General features: G+C 37.2%; 1 protein-coding gene and 1 pseudogene across 3 annotated transcripts; both read left to right on the top strand.

The window, feature by feature from the left end:
* The first annotated feature begins 6,727 nt into the window (after window positions 1–6,727).
* Window positions 6,728–11,260, top strand: MEF7 (Tetratricopeptide repeat (TPR)-like superfamily protein). Of its 3 annotated transcripts, XM_089621221.1 has the most exons (4): window positions 6,728–6,866; window positions 6,988–10,316; window positions 10,470–10,715; window positions 10,828–11,260. In XM_089621221.1, the coding sequence occupies exon 2, from the start codon at window positions 7,120–7,122 to the stop codon at window positions 10,279–10,281; it is 3,162 nt and encodes a 1,053-aa protein (XP_089477347.1). In that variant the 5' UTR covers window positions 6,728–6,866; window positions 6,988–7,119; the 3' UTR covers window positions 10,282–10,316; window positions 10,470–10,715; window positions 10,828–11,260. The 3 variants fall into 3 exon arrangements, with proteins under 3 accessions (XP_089477347.1, XP_089477346.1, XP_089477348.1); XM_089621220.1 differs by having other exon boundaries at window positions 6,734–10,316; XM_089621222.1 differs by having other exon boundaries at window positions 6,734–10,316; window positions 10,841–11,260.
* A 931-nt stretch (window positions 11,261–12,191) lies between these two features.
* Window positions 12,192–12,874, top strand: LOC149390300 (uncharacterized; annotated as a pseudogene).
* The last annotated feature ends 1,781 nt before the right edge of the window (window positions 12,875–14,655 follow it).

A 14,655-nucleotide genomic window follows, 5' to 3' on the forward strand; every position in this document is an offset into this window, starting at 1 on the left:
AAAGCTCTGATGCTTCTAGAAAGGCAATTTTGTTGACGAATGTCTTGCTCTTTAGAAGATCACGTTAGTTTTGCACAGAGGAAGAAAATCCCATGTTCCAAAATAATTTTTTTTTTGTTTCTTATATATATATATATATATCTATATAAATATAAATATCTTATACGTACTAGCATGGGTAATATAAAAGATTTGATAATTTCTTTCTTAAAAGTCATTAGCTATTCATATGTATATATACATACATTAAAAAGAACGATAAGTACATATTCATATATATTTAGAAATTATATATTAATGCACAATTCTTTTTAAGGTTTGTGTTTGGTTAAAAAAAATTGGGGTTTCACATATGGATCGAAGAGATGTGTCTCCAGTAGATTCAAACCGTGCTTGTAACAACATGTCAACAAAGATATGTAATAAATGTCAACCATTAATGTTTGATGTAAGCAAAAATTACCAGATGTCAACAAAAGACGTCAATTGTTAACATAGATGGCAACAAATGATATCAATTATTTACATAGATATCAACAAATGATATCAATATTTGACATCTATGTCAACAAAATCATTAACTAACAAATAAATACATCTGCTTTGAGCTTATTGTTTTTCTTCTTTGTAGACCAATTTGATCTATGTCCTCATTACCACATTACTCCACAGATGCGGGTTTAATTGGTCTAGGTCATCAACCAACTTAACGAATGACCAATCTGGAATCGTTGTATGGCCAAGAGCACCAAGTGCATTCACATGAAAATCTGGAGTAAGAACTTTTCCCACTTCGAAGCTTTTTTCCAATTTATGCTATCTTTCACCTGCGAGGTCATCACATATCGATTCTTCAACGTCCCATTGTTGAAGATGTCTTCATACAAACCACCGACGACATCATAAGTATAGTTGAGAGCTTCATAGTTATCAACGAAGCGAAGACTTGTGATCTCCGTAAAGTGCTTTCTTGTGAAAGATCGTGGTTCACCACCAAGCTCCATATAAAGAGCATCTTCAGACTCCTTCCCATCAAAGTTACCAACCCTCATCAACAAATGATTGATAATCTTATTGGTGATTTGCTCACCTTAATAACCATATAAGTTGCGGGATTAATTAGTTACACTAACAAGAGCTAATTAATTTTATGGTTATCTAGCAAGTTCTAGATTTACTTATTAATTTATTTATGAAAGCATTTAAACATTTCAAGCAACCGACAAGAACACAGAATAAAATTCATAGAAAACTTACGGGTTGGGCTCACGAACTGAAACTTCAAGCTTTCACAATCCGTCTTCAAAATGCATAGAGCTCATTCTTCAAGCTTTCAGATCCTCGTACTCCTCTTGATGACACTGTAGTCTTCCGAGACGTAATCTCCAGACGAATAAAGAAAGTCGGCGTGGGACCACACTCTATAATCTCACTCGATCTAGAAACAATGTTGTTTCAAGATCTCACTTTTATTTTTCTAAGTACGACATTGAGTAATTCCAAGGGAAAAGAGAGAGAGAGAGAGAGAGAGAGAGAGAGAGAGAGAGAGAGAGAGAGAGAGAGCACGACCAACACAGAGGAATGGGCGAATTTTTGCTCTTTCAAAAACCTTATTTTTCTCTTCTCATGAACCCCTATTTATAGTAGTGCAAAGAGATATTCATGGTAACTAACAGAATATATTATTTCCTTTTATTGTGTTCACATTAATGTGTTCACACTATGGATTTAATTCAGTACCATTGATCTCATCTCATGAATTATACTTTCTCTCTTAGTCATCATATCAATATCTATAAGATTTTATTTTATGTTTAAATAGAGAATATTTATTAATTAGAGAATAAATGAAATATTTTATTTCCTTTTAAATATATTCTTTCTAAATATTCATGAGAGAGAATAAATGATAATATCTTATTTCCTTTTAAATATTATTATTTCTCCGTAATTTAAACAACTAAAGAGAAAATATTGGTAAATACCAATAAATAGAAAACGAATTTTATGGCACACGGCCAAGTGGATTTGCGCGATTTCCTAGTTGCCAATTCAAAAAATTCAACTTTCACATGTTGCAAGGTCCAATTGCTTAAAACTCAATTGATTATTTATTTACTTGGTCCAACAATAAATAAATAAATAAACAATTCTACTATAAATACTTTATTAATTCAGCAAATACCCACTTTTTGCATTCAATGCTGTCAATCACCATTACAGCTTGTGAGATCTATAATAATGAAACTCGTTATTAGAGGTTCTTTATTCGTCTTATCGAAGCTGAATCGGGGACTATGGATCTAGTAATAGAAGCTTAACAAATCCGATAAAAAGACGAAAAAATCATTTCTCTTTTTCTTGATCAGACTCCATCTAGGCACGCCAAGACTGAACTCTCCTTTATACTAGAAATATATTTACTCAACGTGACGAGTTCCACTGATCTAGTCAGTACGTGATCAAGATTCTCCAGGTTTAACCCGTATCGAGAAAATGTCAATTAATCTATTATACCTTTCTTGATACATATATACCCTAAGCACCGTTGCTTCCCCAACAAAAGATTCTTCCGAACGTACATACTTCGGAAGTGCCGGCAATCTATCGATTATGAAATCAATCCTTAGGTGAGTGAATATTGACCTTCTTTCAGGAAGGCTGGATTCCGTATCTGTCAACCACTTCCCACTCGAATCATGCTCCGAAACTCTCAAGACATAAGTTGTGATTAGCATGATCCTTTTAGTGAATGAGTCAAAGATCGCGGTAACATGATCCCGTGTCCATGATCACTTCAGGATTTAGATCAAGTCTCACTGTGACCATCATAGCGACCTCGGTTAGTGTGTCGTAACGGTACTTAAACGACACATCTACAACCAAAGCATGTCCGGGTAGTACACTTACCACAAGTGCCAAATGTTCGCACGTCGTGATTAAACTTCACTAGTGTTCCACATATATGACTTTAGATACAGCTATCCAGGCGTGTATCAGTCATCGACCACGTTTTAGCTCACCGCCCGAACTCAGGTGCCCAACACGTGATTCAGTTTAATACGGAGGCTACGGATGATAGTTGCTATTGATTCTGATATTCAGAGCTCAACCTACTAATCATATGATGCTAATAAAGTAAACCATTATTCTATTTAGTAATCATTTATGATTTATTCATTACTTTTCACGGGCAAGAGTTCCTAACAAATCTTTGAGGATCGGTTGATTTTAGGCAGTTGAAGAAATTGGCCAAACCATGAATTGCTAAACAGAGCTTTCTCCTATTCGGTCATTCCCGCAGCTTCTTCAAACTTATCGAGCGACCCAAAAAAATGAAATTATGGTCAATAATGTTCTGTTTTGGAACACACCTTATCCATCCCTGCATAATCAGAAAAAAAAAACATAAAAAACTTAAATCAGGTAAATAAAAAAAGAATATAATGAAAACATTCAGACACTAGTATTTGTTGACATCTATGTCAACAATTCTGGGTATTCGTAGACTTAGATGTCAACAAACACTCTTTATTGTTGACATAGATGTCAGGAACTATCATAGTTAGTCAACAAATACTAACAACTGCTGACATCTATTGTCAACAAAATGTACAATTTGAGTAGTTGTAAACGTAGATGTCCACAATTGATGGTAGTTTTAGACATCTATGTCCACAACTGATGGTATTTGTTGACCATTTCATCCAACAATATGATTTTTAAAAATCCATCAAGAAATCAGATTTCTCAAAGGTGCGACTAGTCGCACCCAAAGGTTTGGCGGGTAGGCCTATGGGTGCGAAAAAATCGCACCTAAAGTCGCACATAAATGTATCATTGGGTACGACTTTTGACTTTTAGGTGCGAAAAAAGTCGCACCCAATGTTGTTTTTTGTACTAGTACCTAAATTAGAATCACAACCGTACAAATCCACCAATAAATCAATAAATTAGCCAAAACTAACCCTAAATCATAATCACAATTGACAAATCCACCAATAAATCAAGAAATCTACTCAAAATTAACCAAAAATCTCTAACATTAAGAAACTAACCTCATTTTTCTTTTGCGTTCTATATGGGATGGTCTTTTCACTTCGTGTTTTAAGATTTCTTCCTCCTCTTCGTCTGCGGCTTGGGCGACGTAGTGGTCTTCCTTTTCGCGACGGATTGGGCGAAGACTTGGGTAACGCTGGGCTTCCCGACTCCTCCGGATTCTTATTTGCATCCTAGGAATCCAGGTGGTGGATTTGGGTAAACCATTTCTGAAGTTAGGGTTCGTGATAGAGAAAGAGGTCTCAGTGAGAGAGAGAGAGAGAGAGAGAGATAAATAACGAAGAGTGACGATGGTTTCGCGATTAAAGGGGTGGTTACAGACGGTTTCGCGATTAAATGGGTTTCGCGAGAGTGAGATCGTGGTGGTTTCAAACGGTTTGAGAGAGAGAGAGAGAGAGAGAGAGAGAGAGAGAGGTTTCAGGTGTTTTTTTAGAGATGGAGAGAACATTGAACTAAAATAATTGAATAAAAATGGATATGAATTAGAAGTGGGAAAAATGGCGGTAATGTTTTTATGTTTGAGAAGGAAATGAATTAAATGACTTAGTTGCTAACAATTTTTAGTTGATGGCAAAAATGTATTTATACATTAGGTCTACTAGTACATTTGTCAAAAATATAATTTTTAGTAATAAATGAGAAAAATATTATGAAATGGTGGTAGATTAGACAATTTTTATAGTTATTATATGTTAGAGGGAGAAGAAGGATAGTAAGATTGATATGAGATAGAAAAGAAAAAAAAAAAAGAAAGAGTAAGAAGTTTGAAAATGAAAAAAAAATTAAACCGACTTGTTTTTAAGGAAGGGGTATTTGTCAAAAAAAAAAAAACCCTGTCGAAATTCTACTTTACTATATAATTACTAAGTCTAGTTAAGTATTTTAGCTAATTATGAAGTTTAGAAAATAAAATTTTCGTTTTTAAAAAAAATCCTGAATAAATTATTCTTAGTATCCACTTTTGAAATTTATTTTTAAAAATGCTGTCTTAACTCTTAACAAATTTAGTAATTGTTTTTATATTACTTAAATATTATTCTATTCATGTTTAGAATTGAAAGTTTCAGTGTATCTAAATCGGATCGGAGCCTAAGTTTCAAGCTTTCTTTCGCATGTACGGTGGTTGTCAATCGTTTATAGGTCAAATTCCTAAGATAAGAATTTTCAAAATTTAATCAAGATCCATAATTTTAAATTTGGAAAGTTAGATGAGTATGTGGAATAGGGGTAATAAGTCCGTAATTCGATAGTCTATCTTTAGGCAAAGTTTCATTTTATTAATAAAAATAGGTCATTAAATTCGCAGAAATTAATTAATTAAATAATAAATTAAATTTACTCTTTAATTAATTAATTTATTGCGGGTCTAATGGACTATTTTTTTTAATAAAATGAAACTTTGATAGAATCTTAAATATTGTTTTTTTGTTTAATTAATTAATTAATTTTTGCCTTTTGTTTGAATTGAAAGTGAATTAGCTGCACTTCGACCATCTCTATGGGTTCTTGTTAGGTCTTTACTTATACATGATGAATAATCATTTTCTTTATGATCACCGGCCAATGATTGTTGGATTTCTTTACCAATTATATATATTTTTTAATTTTGGAAGAGCCTAAGTAGTGTTTGAATATTTATTGTGTTCTATATTTTTCTTTATGTCGGAAGTATATACTAGACGAGCGATACTAAATTAACATCTAGGTTCGTGATTTATTATTTATTTATTTTTTTTGCTCAAAACGATTTAATTATTCTAAGATGATATTCTCATGTATATATGGGCAGTGCAATTATAACAAGGAAAAAAACATGTAATTTTGTCTTTTTCATATAACAATTAGGGCGGAAACTGAATCGGTTCTGTTTGATTTTAGCCATTTTTTATATTGAAATCTGAATTTTTGGTTTTAAAAAATTAGTCAATAATCGGTCCATTTTAGTCCAAAACCAAAATTCGATTATCTATTTTCTTGAAACTAATATCCAGCTTTAACATCTAATTTTCAAAATTCAGTTATCCAATTCTTTAAAATCCGGAGCCAGTTTTAAAAACCGATTTAAAGAAATCGGTTATTCAATTCTTAAAATATATTACTTTGAAACTAGTTTTTAAGTCCATATTCGGTTATAAAATTATTAAAACTATCAATATCTGAGTGAAAATGAATCATACAATCTTAACGTAGTTATATATTATTTACTTAATTTTTTTAATAAAATAATCAGTTAAATATTAGATATTCGGTCTAATTTTTTAAAGAAAAATTTGTTACAACTAGTCAATTTTTTAAATTCATTTAAATTTTTAGCCAAAATTTCATTTTATTAACAAAATAACTTACTAGGCCGAAGTAAATTAATTAACTATTTAGGTTAATTAATTTACTTCGGTATGGTGAACTATTTTTCTAAGTAAATTACATTAACTTATCCAGTTACTTAATTTACTTCCACTTGGTGGAATATTTTTTGAATAAAATGAAATTTTGGTGATTTTTTAAAAAGAGATATTAAACTACTTATCTAATTGACCTTTTTTAAATCGTTATCCAAATCCAAATTTCAATGTTATGATGCGACACCAATTTTCGGTTTTGGATCGGTTAGATTAATGATCAATGACCTATTTTGGTTTGGATTTGTACATACCAATAATGACGTTGGGATTAATAGGGCGTCTTCTTCTGGCTCGCCCTCAATTGACTCCCTCTCTCTCTCTGTCTCGCTCGTTTTTTCCGCCACACTGTCCGGCGTCACTTCCTTCTTGGGTCCGCAAACAGGCGCGCGACCGAAGTGATCAACGGTGAGTTTTTGAGCTGATTCCGAATTGAATGAATTTGGGCGGGAAATACATTTCCAATTTAATAATCTCTGAATGAATGGTGTGTATGTTTCGTCTTGAACTCCCATGAATTCAACTCAAGTCCATGGACAGCGTGTGGATTGAATAAGAGGCCAGGTCGAGAGTAAAAGAAAAGGCTAAGTGGGCGAAGATGACAAGGAGGTTTTGATAAAACGTCCGCAAAGTTATTTTGGAATCGAAAAGAGAGAGAAGAATGTTTGTAAGGTTTTTCACAGCAACTCGCCGGAAACCATTCCCTAACAGATTCAAATCAGCTTCCAGATCATGTTCTGTCTCGGCTGTTATCCCCTCCTGTGATTCTCGTTACCTAATCTCCTCACAGAGCTCAGCTGAGAAGAACATACCATCGGAGTTGCAGTTTCCACCACCTGATTTATATGAGTTTCTCGCGGCCCATTACCTGAGCTCATGTAGCCCAGCTGATGCGAACACGCTTCATTTGCAAATTCTCAAGAACGGGTTCACTAACGAAGTGGTCTTGTACAATATGCTCATTAACATCCATGCCAGGATTGGGAACATGGGTCTGGCGAGTAAGTTGTTCGAAGAGATGCGCGAGAGGAACTCGGTAACGTGGGCTAGTATGATATGTGGGTTCACCAAGAATGGCATGCCAACCGAGTCGTGTCTTCAGTTCAAAAGAATGCTGTGTTCGGGCATCTTTCCCAACCATTATGCTTTTGGCGGTGCTCTCCGAGCTTGTCATGACTCTGGGCCGCCCAAACTTAAACTGGGTATGCAAATTCACGGAATAATCTCCAAAAAATGGTATGATTCCGACACTGTGGTTGGAAATTCGCTGGTCTCCATGTATGGAAGCTGTTCGAGTTCTGCATCTGACGCTCGCCATGTTTTCGATGGGATGCACGAAAGAAACTCGATCTCATGGAACTCTCTCATTTCTGTTTATTCCAACAGAGGGCTTGTGCATTCGGCCTTTGAGCTCTTCTCGAGCATGCAAAGGATCGATTTCGGGTATAGTTTGAGGCCCAATGAGTATACTTTTGGAAGCATAATAACTGCTGCCACTTACTCGGCCAATTCTTCTCGTATGTTATTAGAGCAAATCTTAGCCGGGGTGAAGAAATCTGGATTCTTACAGAATTTGTATGTGGGTAGTGCTTTGGTTAGCGGGTTTTCAAAGTTCGGGTTAGTTGATTATGCACTCGACTTGTTTAAGCATATGGGTGTAGTAAATTCTGTTTCCGTGAACGGACTGATGGTTGGATTGGTGAGACAAAAGAAGGGGGAGGAAGCAACTAGAATTTTCACAAGCGCAAAGCACTTGGTTGGAACAAATCTTGATTCGTATGTGGTTCTCCTGAGTTCTTTTGCTGAATTTTCGGACTTGGAAAAAGCAAAAAGAAGGGGTCAAGAGGTTCACGCACATGTTCTCCGGACTGGTTGGATAGCCATGAAGGTCGCGATTGGAAATGGGCTGATCAATATGTATGCCGAATCTTGTGCTATTGTTGATGCTGTCTCAGTCTTCAAGCACATGAAGAACAAAGACGTGGTGTCGTGGAACGCTATGATATCTGGCCTTGATCACAGTGGCTGCTTTGAAGATGCAGCGAAGAATTTCAGCGAGATGAGGAGATCCGGATTAACTCCTGCGAATTTCACATTAATTAGTGCTTTAAGCTCTTGCACAAGTTTGAGATGGAGTTTCCTTGGCCGGCAAATTCACTGCGAAGCACTTAAACTAGGACTTGATATGGATGTTTCGGTTTCAAATGCTCTTCTGTTCATGTATGGTGAGACTGGGAGGATAAGTGAATGCCGTAAAATTTTCTTGGTAATGCCAGAGTATGACCGTGTATCGTGGAACTCCATCATTGGAGCTTTGGCGGGTTGCGAGGACACGGTTCTAGAAGCTGTTGAGTGTTTCATGGACATGATGCGATCTGGTTGGAAACCAAATCGAGTAACTCTTGTACATGTTCTAGGAGCGGCATCGCATCTTTCACGTAGCATGCTTGCTCACCAGATTCACGCTCTAGCGTCGAAGCGCCCTTTCGAAAACGATGGTGTAATTGAGAACGCGCTCATAGCTTGCTACGGAAAATCCGGAGACATGGATAACTGCGAAAAGATTTTCCTTGGACTGGCGGATAGGAAGGACGAAGTGAGCTGGAACTCCATGATATCTGGATACACACACAATGGAGACTTACCCAAGGCTATCGAGCTAGTGCGGGTCATGATGCAGCGTGGCCAGAGAATAGACTCGTTCACTTTCGCCACTGTGCTTAGTGCTTGTGCCTCGGTTTCGACGCTACAGCACGGCATGGAAGTTCACGCCAGTAGCGTCAGGGCTTGTTTAGAGTCTGACATCGTCGTGGGAAGCGCACTCGTCGACATGTATGCAAAATGCGGAAGAATCGAATACGCTTCGAGATTCTTCGAGTTGATGCCTGTCAGAAACCGGTACTCGTGGAATTCGATGATATCGGGGTACGCCCGCCACGGACATGGAGACAAAGCGTTGAAGCTTTTCACACGGATGAGGCAGCATAATCAGCTTCCCGACCATGTCACGTTTGTCGGGGTGCTATCGGCCTGCAGCCACGTAGGCCTGGTGGACGAAGGGCTTGAGCATTTCAAATCCATGAGCGAAGTCTACGGATTGGCTCCCAAGATCGAGCAGTACTCGTGCGTGGTTGACCTTCTCGGGCGGGCGGGCAAACTCGATCAGATAGAGGGTTTCATCAACGAAATGCCCATTGAGCCTAACGCTCTTATTTGGAGGACGGCTTTGGGCGCTTGTTGCCGAACCAATGGGCGAAAAACGGAGCTTGGCCAAAGGGCCGCCGAAATGCTTTTCGAGATGGAGCCCCAAAATGCGGCGAATTACGTGCTTCTGGCGAATATGTACGCACGCGGAGAGAGGTGGGATGACGTGGCGAGGGCCAGAAGGGCGATGAGGAAGGCAGCGGTGAAGAAGGAAGCCGGGTGTAGCTGGGTGGCGATGAAGGACGGGGTTCATGTTTTTGTGGCCGGTGACAAGTCACACCCCGAAAAAGAATTGATATACGGGAAGTTGAAGGAGCTGAACGAGAAGATGAGGTCCGTTGGCTACGTCCCCGAAACAGAGTTCGCAATGTTTGATCTCGACCCGGAGAATAGAGAGGAAGTTCTGAGCTACCACAGCGAGAAGCTCGCGCTTGCCTTTGTCCTGACCCGCCACTCGGAGTTGCCTATTCGGATTATGAAAAATCTCCGTGTTTGTGGTGACTGCCACACGGCCTTCAAATACATTTCCAAGATCGCTGGTCGGAAAATAATATTGAGAGATACGAACCGGTTTCATCATTTTGATGATGGCCAGTGTTCCTGCAGAGATTACTGGTAACTGCCAGTGGTTTTTAATATATTTGTACAGTGAAGGTACGAGTTCATCATTTTGTTGGCGCTAAATTTTGATGTGGAAACTATTGAGTTTAAGAGTGAATTCAAAGAAAAATAATTTCCTGATTTATTAATTATATATGTTTTTTTCCTTCTTATTTGTGTATTGTGTTATACTTGATTATTTTCCAGGGAAAAAGATGCGCTCTCCCAATTTTAAAATGTATGTATCCATGTAGTTTCAAATGGATGGTGAGTGATCAAGGTAAGAGTGAACGGTCGAGGACAAGGTATAAGATATTCGCCGATGTGAAGCATATTTAGCAAGGTAATGACATCGGAGACGAGTTCAACTTGAACACCAATCAGTTGAGAAAACACTGGATGTTCATTGGAACCGCTTCTACAATCTGAAGCCGATCCACGATCATCAAACCGGTAACGACTTCCCTTCAAAAGACCCATGGTGCATTGCATCTTTGGGACGACATACTAATTTATTATACGTTATTCCTCTTTTGTCCTCGTTTCGCTGATAATTTCTTGATAGGTACAACCTGCAGCCGAAACTACAAAGGCGAATCAGCTATGCGCAATATTCATTTATGTGTCTTTCGCTGGAAAATACACTCAGTCCAGTCACTACAGACGTGCGATGCAATGGAAAACCCGATGTTTGAGGCGATCACCGATTGGAAGCTCCGTCCGGGTGCGATGTGAAGACCGTATATGTTATGGTTCTTCCGAGGACCATAAGATTCGCAAGGAGGTACGGTTGAAGTGGTTGCAAGGGAAATGTGATGGAACTACTGTTGAATTTGGTTAGATTTGTAGACGATGGTGATCTTTGTAATGTGGTAGTGTTGTCCATATCTTGATTATCTCATGTTTTTGAGCAGATGGTCTGGACTCTGGACAGAGATATAAATGATATCATGGGTATTGTGGGTTTTAGTCCACACCCATTTCTACACGTGAATATAGAAATGTGCAAAATAAACAGTGAGGGATTGAGTTCTCTGCTCCACCAGTGCCTGATAATTCGTTATAAAGATCATACTATCATACACTATCATACATAAAAACATACTATCATACATAAAAAAAAAGTCGGAAGAAACGTACATAAAAAGTCGTTATTGATCGAGGTCAATGCGAAAGACGTGGAGAGAAATATGCGTAACACTCGTTAAGCTTCAACGCTATTTAATAACCCACCCGCCATTGTAGATTAGAGGGCATTTACCTGATTGCCAAAATAACAATTTTTCAGCCGCACTTTTTTTTTTTTTTTTTTACTAAAAAAAAAAAATCTGATATTTGGGCAAAAAAAAAAAACGAACTTCTGTTATTGACATTTGGGCAAAAAAAAAAACTTCTGATATTGACCGTATCTTTCTCACCGAGTGTGAACTCTCATCAGCCAGCATTATTACTTACCGTTTTTCTTATGCAATATATTTCTAAACCAAATAACGGGTGTTTAGTTTTCACATGAAAACTAAATAATTTAATCTGGTAAAAGAAATTAAAATTTCGTACAGCCGCTTGGTGTAAAAAAAAAAAAAAAAAAGTAGGTATTCCATTTTTTTTTTCATGTCTCTTAAATCATCCCACCAAAACCAAGGGCTTTTAATTACAAATATTTGAAGTTAAATGATGGGCTTTTAATTACAAAAGGGAAACTTGATAAACCAAGCTTAGTGTAGCATGTGATTTGAAAACCAAACCATATTTTGGTTCCTTTAAAGAAACCAAGCATCTGACCACATGATATGTCCAAATTACCCTTAAATTAATTTTTTTTTCAAAATCAATTCTTTATGTCTCTGCCTCCCTTTCCCTTTCCCTTCCCTCACGAGTGACTCCCTTCAAAAACATAAAAAAAAAAAAAAAAAACCCTGCTCAGCCCCAATGGGCAAAGGCTCTGTGATCATCTACATAGCTATTGCTCTTCTCATCCTCTTCCTAGTCTCTCGTTCGCCGCAGAAATCCCCCTCCTCTCTCCGCCACCGCCACCGCCGCCTCCGCCTCCGCTCCAACTTCACCTCCTCCTCCGGCCACCACGCTCCCGCCACATTCGACCCCCTCGTCGCCGGCATCGAGCGCCGCCGCGAGGACCGCCAGTGGGAGCGCGAGTTCTTCGAGCACTCCCACCCGGAATCCGCCGCCAATTCCACCTCCGCCCCGGCGACGAGGCCCAGCCGGAATGGGACAAGTACGTGGACGCCGAGGATTACCTCAACGACGAAGAGAGGTTCAACGTCACCGGAAGATTGGTTCAGCTTTTCCCGAAGATCGACATTGATCCGGCCGACGGGTTCGTCTCCGAGGATGAGCTCACGGAATGGAATCTCAGGCAGGCTCAGACCGAGGTGATCCACAGAACTAAGAGGGATATGGAGATTCATGATAAGAATCGCGACGAGCTTGTCTCTTTGGCTGAGTATGAGCCTCCAAGTTGGGCCAAACATACTGGTTCGTCCTTTCTTCTCTCTCAGATTCCGAATTCGATTTTGTTTTCTCTTGATTGGGTCAAAGCTAGGTCATACGATTCATGTCTTTGCAACAATGCCTATGCAACAGTCTTGTATTGAATTATTTCTCGATTGAGTGAAGATTTTTAGGTGTCTAGTTGAGATTTAGTTAGCCGTGCCAATGGGGATTTCCTTAGAATAAAATCTTCTGCGCCAGTTAACATTTGGGTTAATTGTTTTTTTTTTCCTTTATAACATAAGACTCAAAACAGACTTAATTATCAATTATTTGCTAAGGTGACTTTTGAGTAAACATCTAATAAATTGCACTTAAGGCTTGTGACAATTAGCTAGAGAAAACAATAGAAGAAGATGCAAGGGAATTTATGACGTACAAAACAGTGTGTTTGATATGTTGAAACAAAAAAATGAAACTTTCTTCTTTCAGATGCCCAATATTCCAATTTATATTTACTTATTATGTACACTTACTTTGGTTCTTATGTTTAGTTTCCTAATTATGACGCGATTAGTTGGAAAAATATATTCTTTTTGTATTTGTTTCTTCAGAGCTTTAATTATTCTATGTTGGATTGTGTAGTTTCGAAGAGAAGGAGCAAGCGGCCCATAAAGCATGATGATTACACTCCGTTGAATTTGGATTGTGTAGGGTTGGAGACTAGTATTTTGGAGGAAATTTGGGTTTGTAATGTTTACTGATAATTACTTTGGTAGTGTGGGAGACTAGTTTTTTGGAGGAATTTTGGGTTTGTAATGTTTACTGAGAACTACTTTGGTAGTGTTGGAGACTAGTTTTTTGGAGGAAATTTGGGTTTGTAATGTTTACTGATATGTCTGAAATGTCTGAAATAAAAAACATAAACTAGCTGCAAACTCTGAAATCCATTACAAAAATAACAGAAAACTCTGAAATGCATTACACAAAAAAAATTGAAACGTCTGAACTCAAACACATAAACTAACTGAAAACTCTGAAATCCATTACAAAAAATAACAGAAAACTCTGAAATCCATTACAAAAAATAACTGAAAACTCTGAAATCCATTACCAAAAGGAACTGAAAACTCTGAAATCCATAATCAAACACAAAACTAAGTGAAAACTCTGAAATCCATTACATAAACTAACTGAAAACTCTAAAATCCATTACCAAAAGGAACTGAAAACTCTGAAATCCATAATCAAACACAAACTAAGTGAAAACTCTGAAATCCATTACATAAACTAACTGAAAACTCTGAAATCCATTACAAAAAAGAACTGAAAACTCTGAAATCCATTACAAAAAAAAAAACAGAAAACTCTGAAATCCATAATCAAACACAAACTAAGTGAAAACTCTGAAATCCATTACAAAAAATAACTGAAAACTCTGAAATCCATTACAAAAAATAACTGAAGCGTTTGAAATCCATTACAAAAAATAACTGAAAACTCTGAAATCCATTACAAAAAAGAACTGAAAACTCTGAAATCCATAATCAAACACAAACTAAGTGAAAACTCTGAAATCCATTACATAAACTAACTGAAAACTCTGAAATCCATTACCAAAAATAACAGAAAACTCTGAAATCCATTACAAAAAATAACAGAAAACTCTGAAATCCATTACAAAAAATAACTGAAAACTCTGAAATCCATTACAAAAAATAACTGAAGCGTTTGAAATCCATTACAAAAAATAACTGAAAACTCTGAAATCTATTACAAAAAAGAACTGAAAACTCTGAAATCCATAATCAAACACAAACTAAGTGAAAACTCTGAAATCCATTACATAAACTAACTGAAAACTCTGAAATCCATTACCAAAAATAACAGAAAACTCTGAAATCCATTACAAAAAATAACAGAAAACTCTGAAATCCATTACAAA

This window comes from Urtica dioica, chromosome 7, assembly GCF_054948205.1.
Source record: "Urtica dioica subsp. dioica isolate 48M chromosome 7, U.dioica_male_clone48M_v1_H2, whole genome shotgun sequence".
Classification (NCBI taxonomy): domain Eukaryota; kingdom Viridiplantae; phylum Streptophyta; class Magnoliopsida; order Rosales; family Urticaceae; genus Urtica; species Urtica dioica.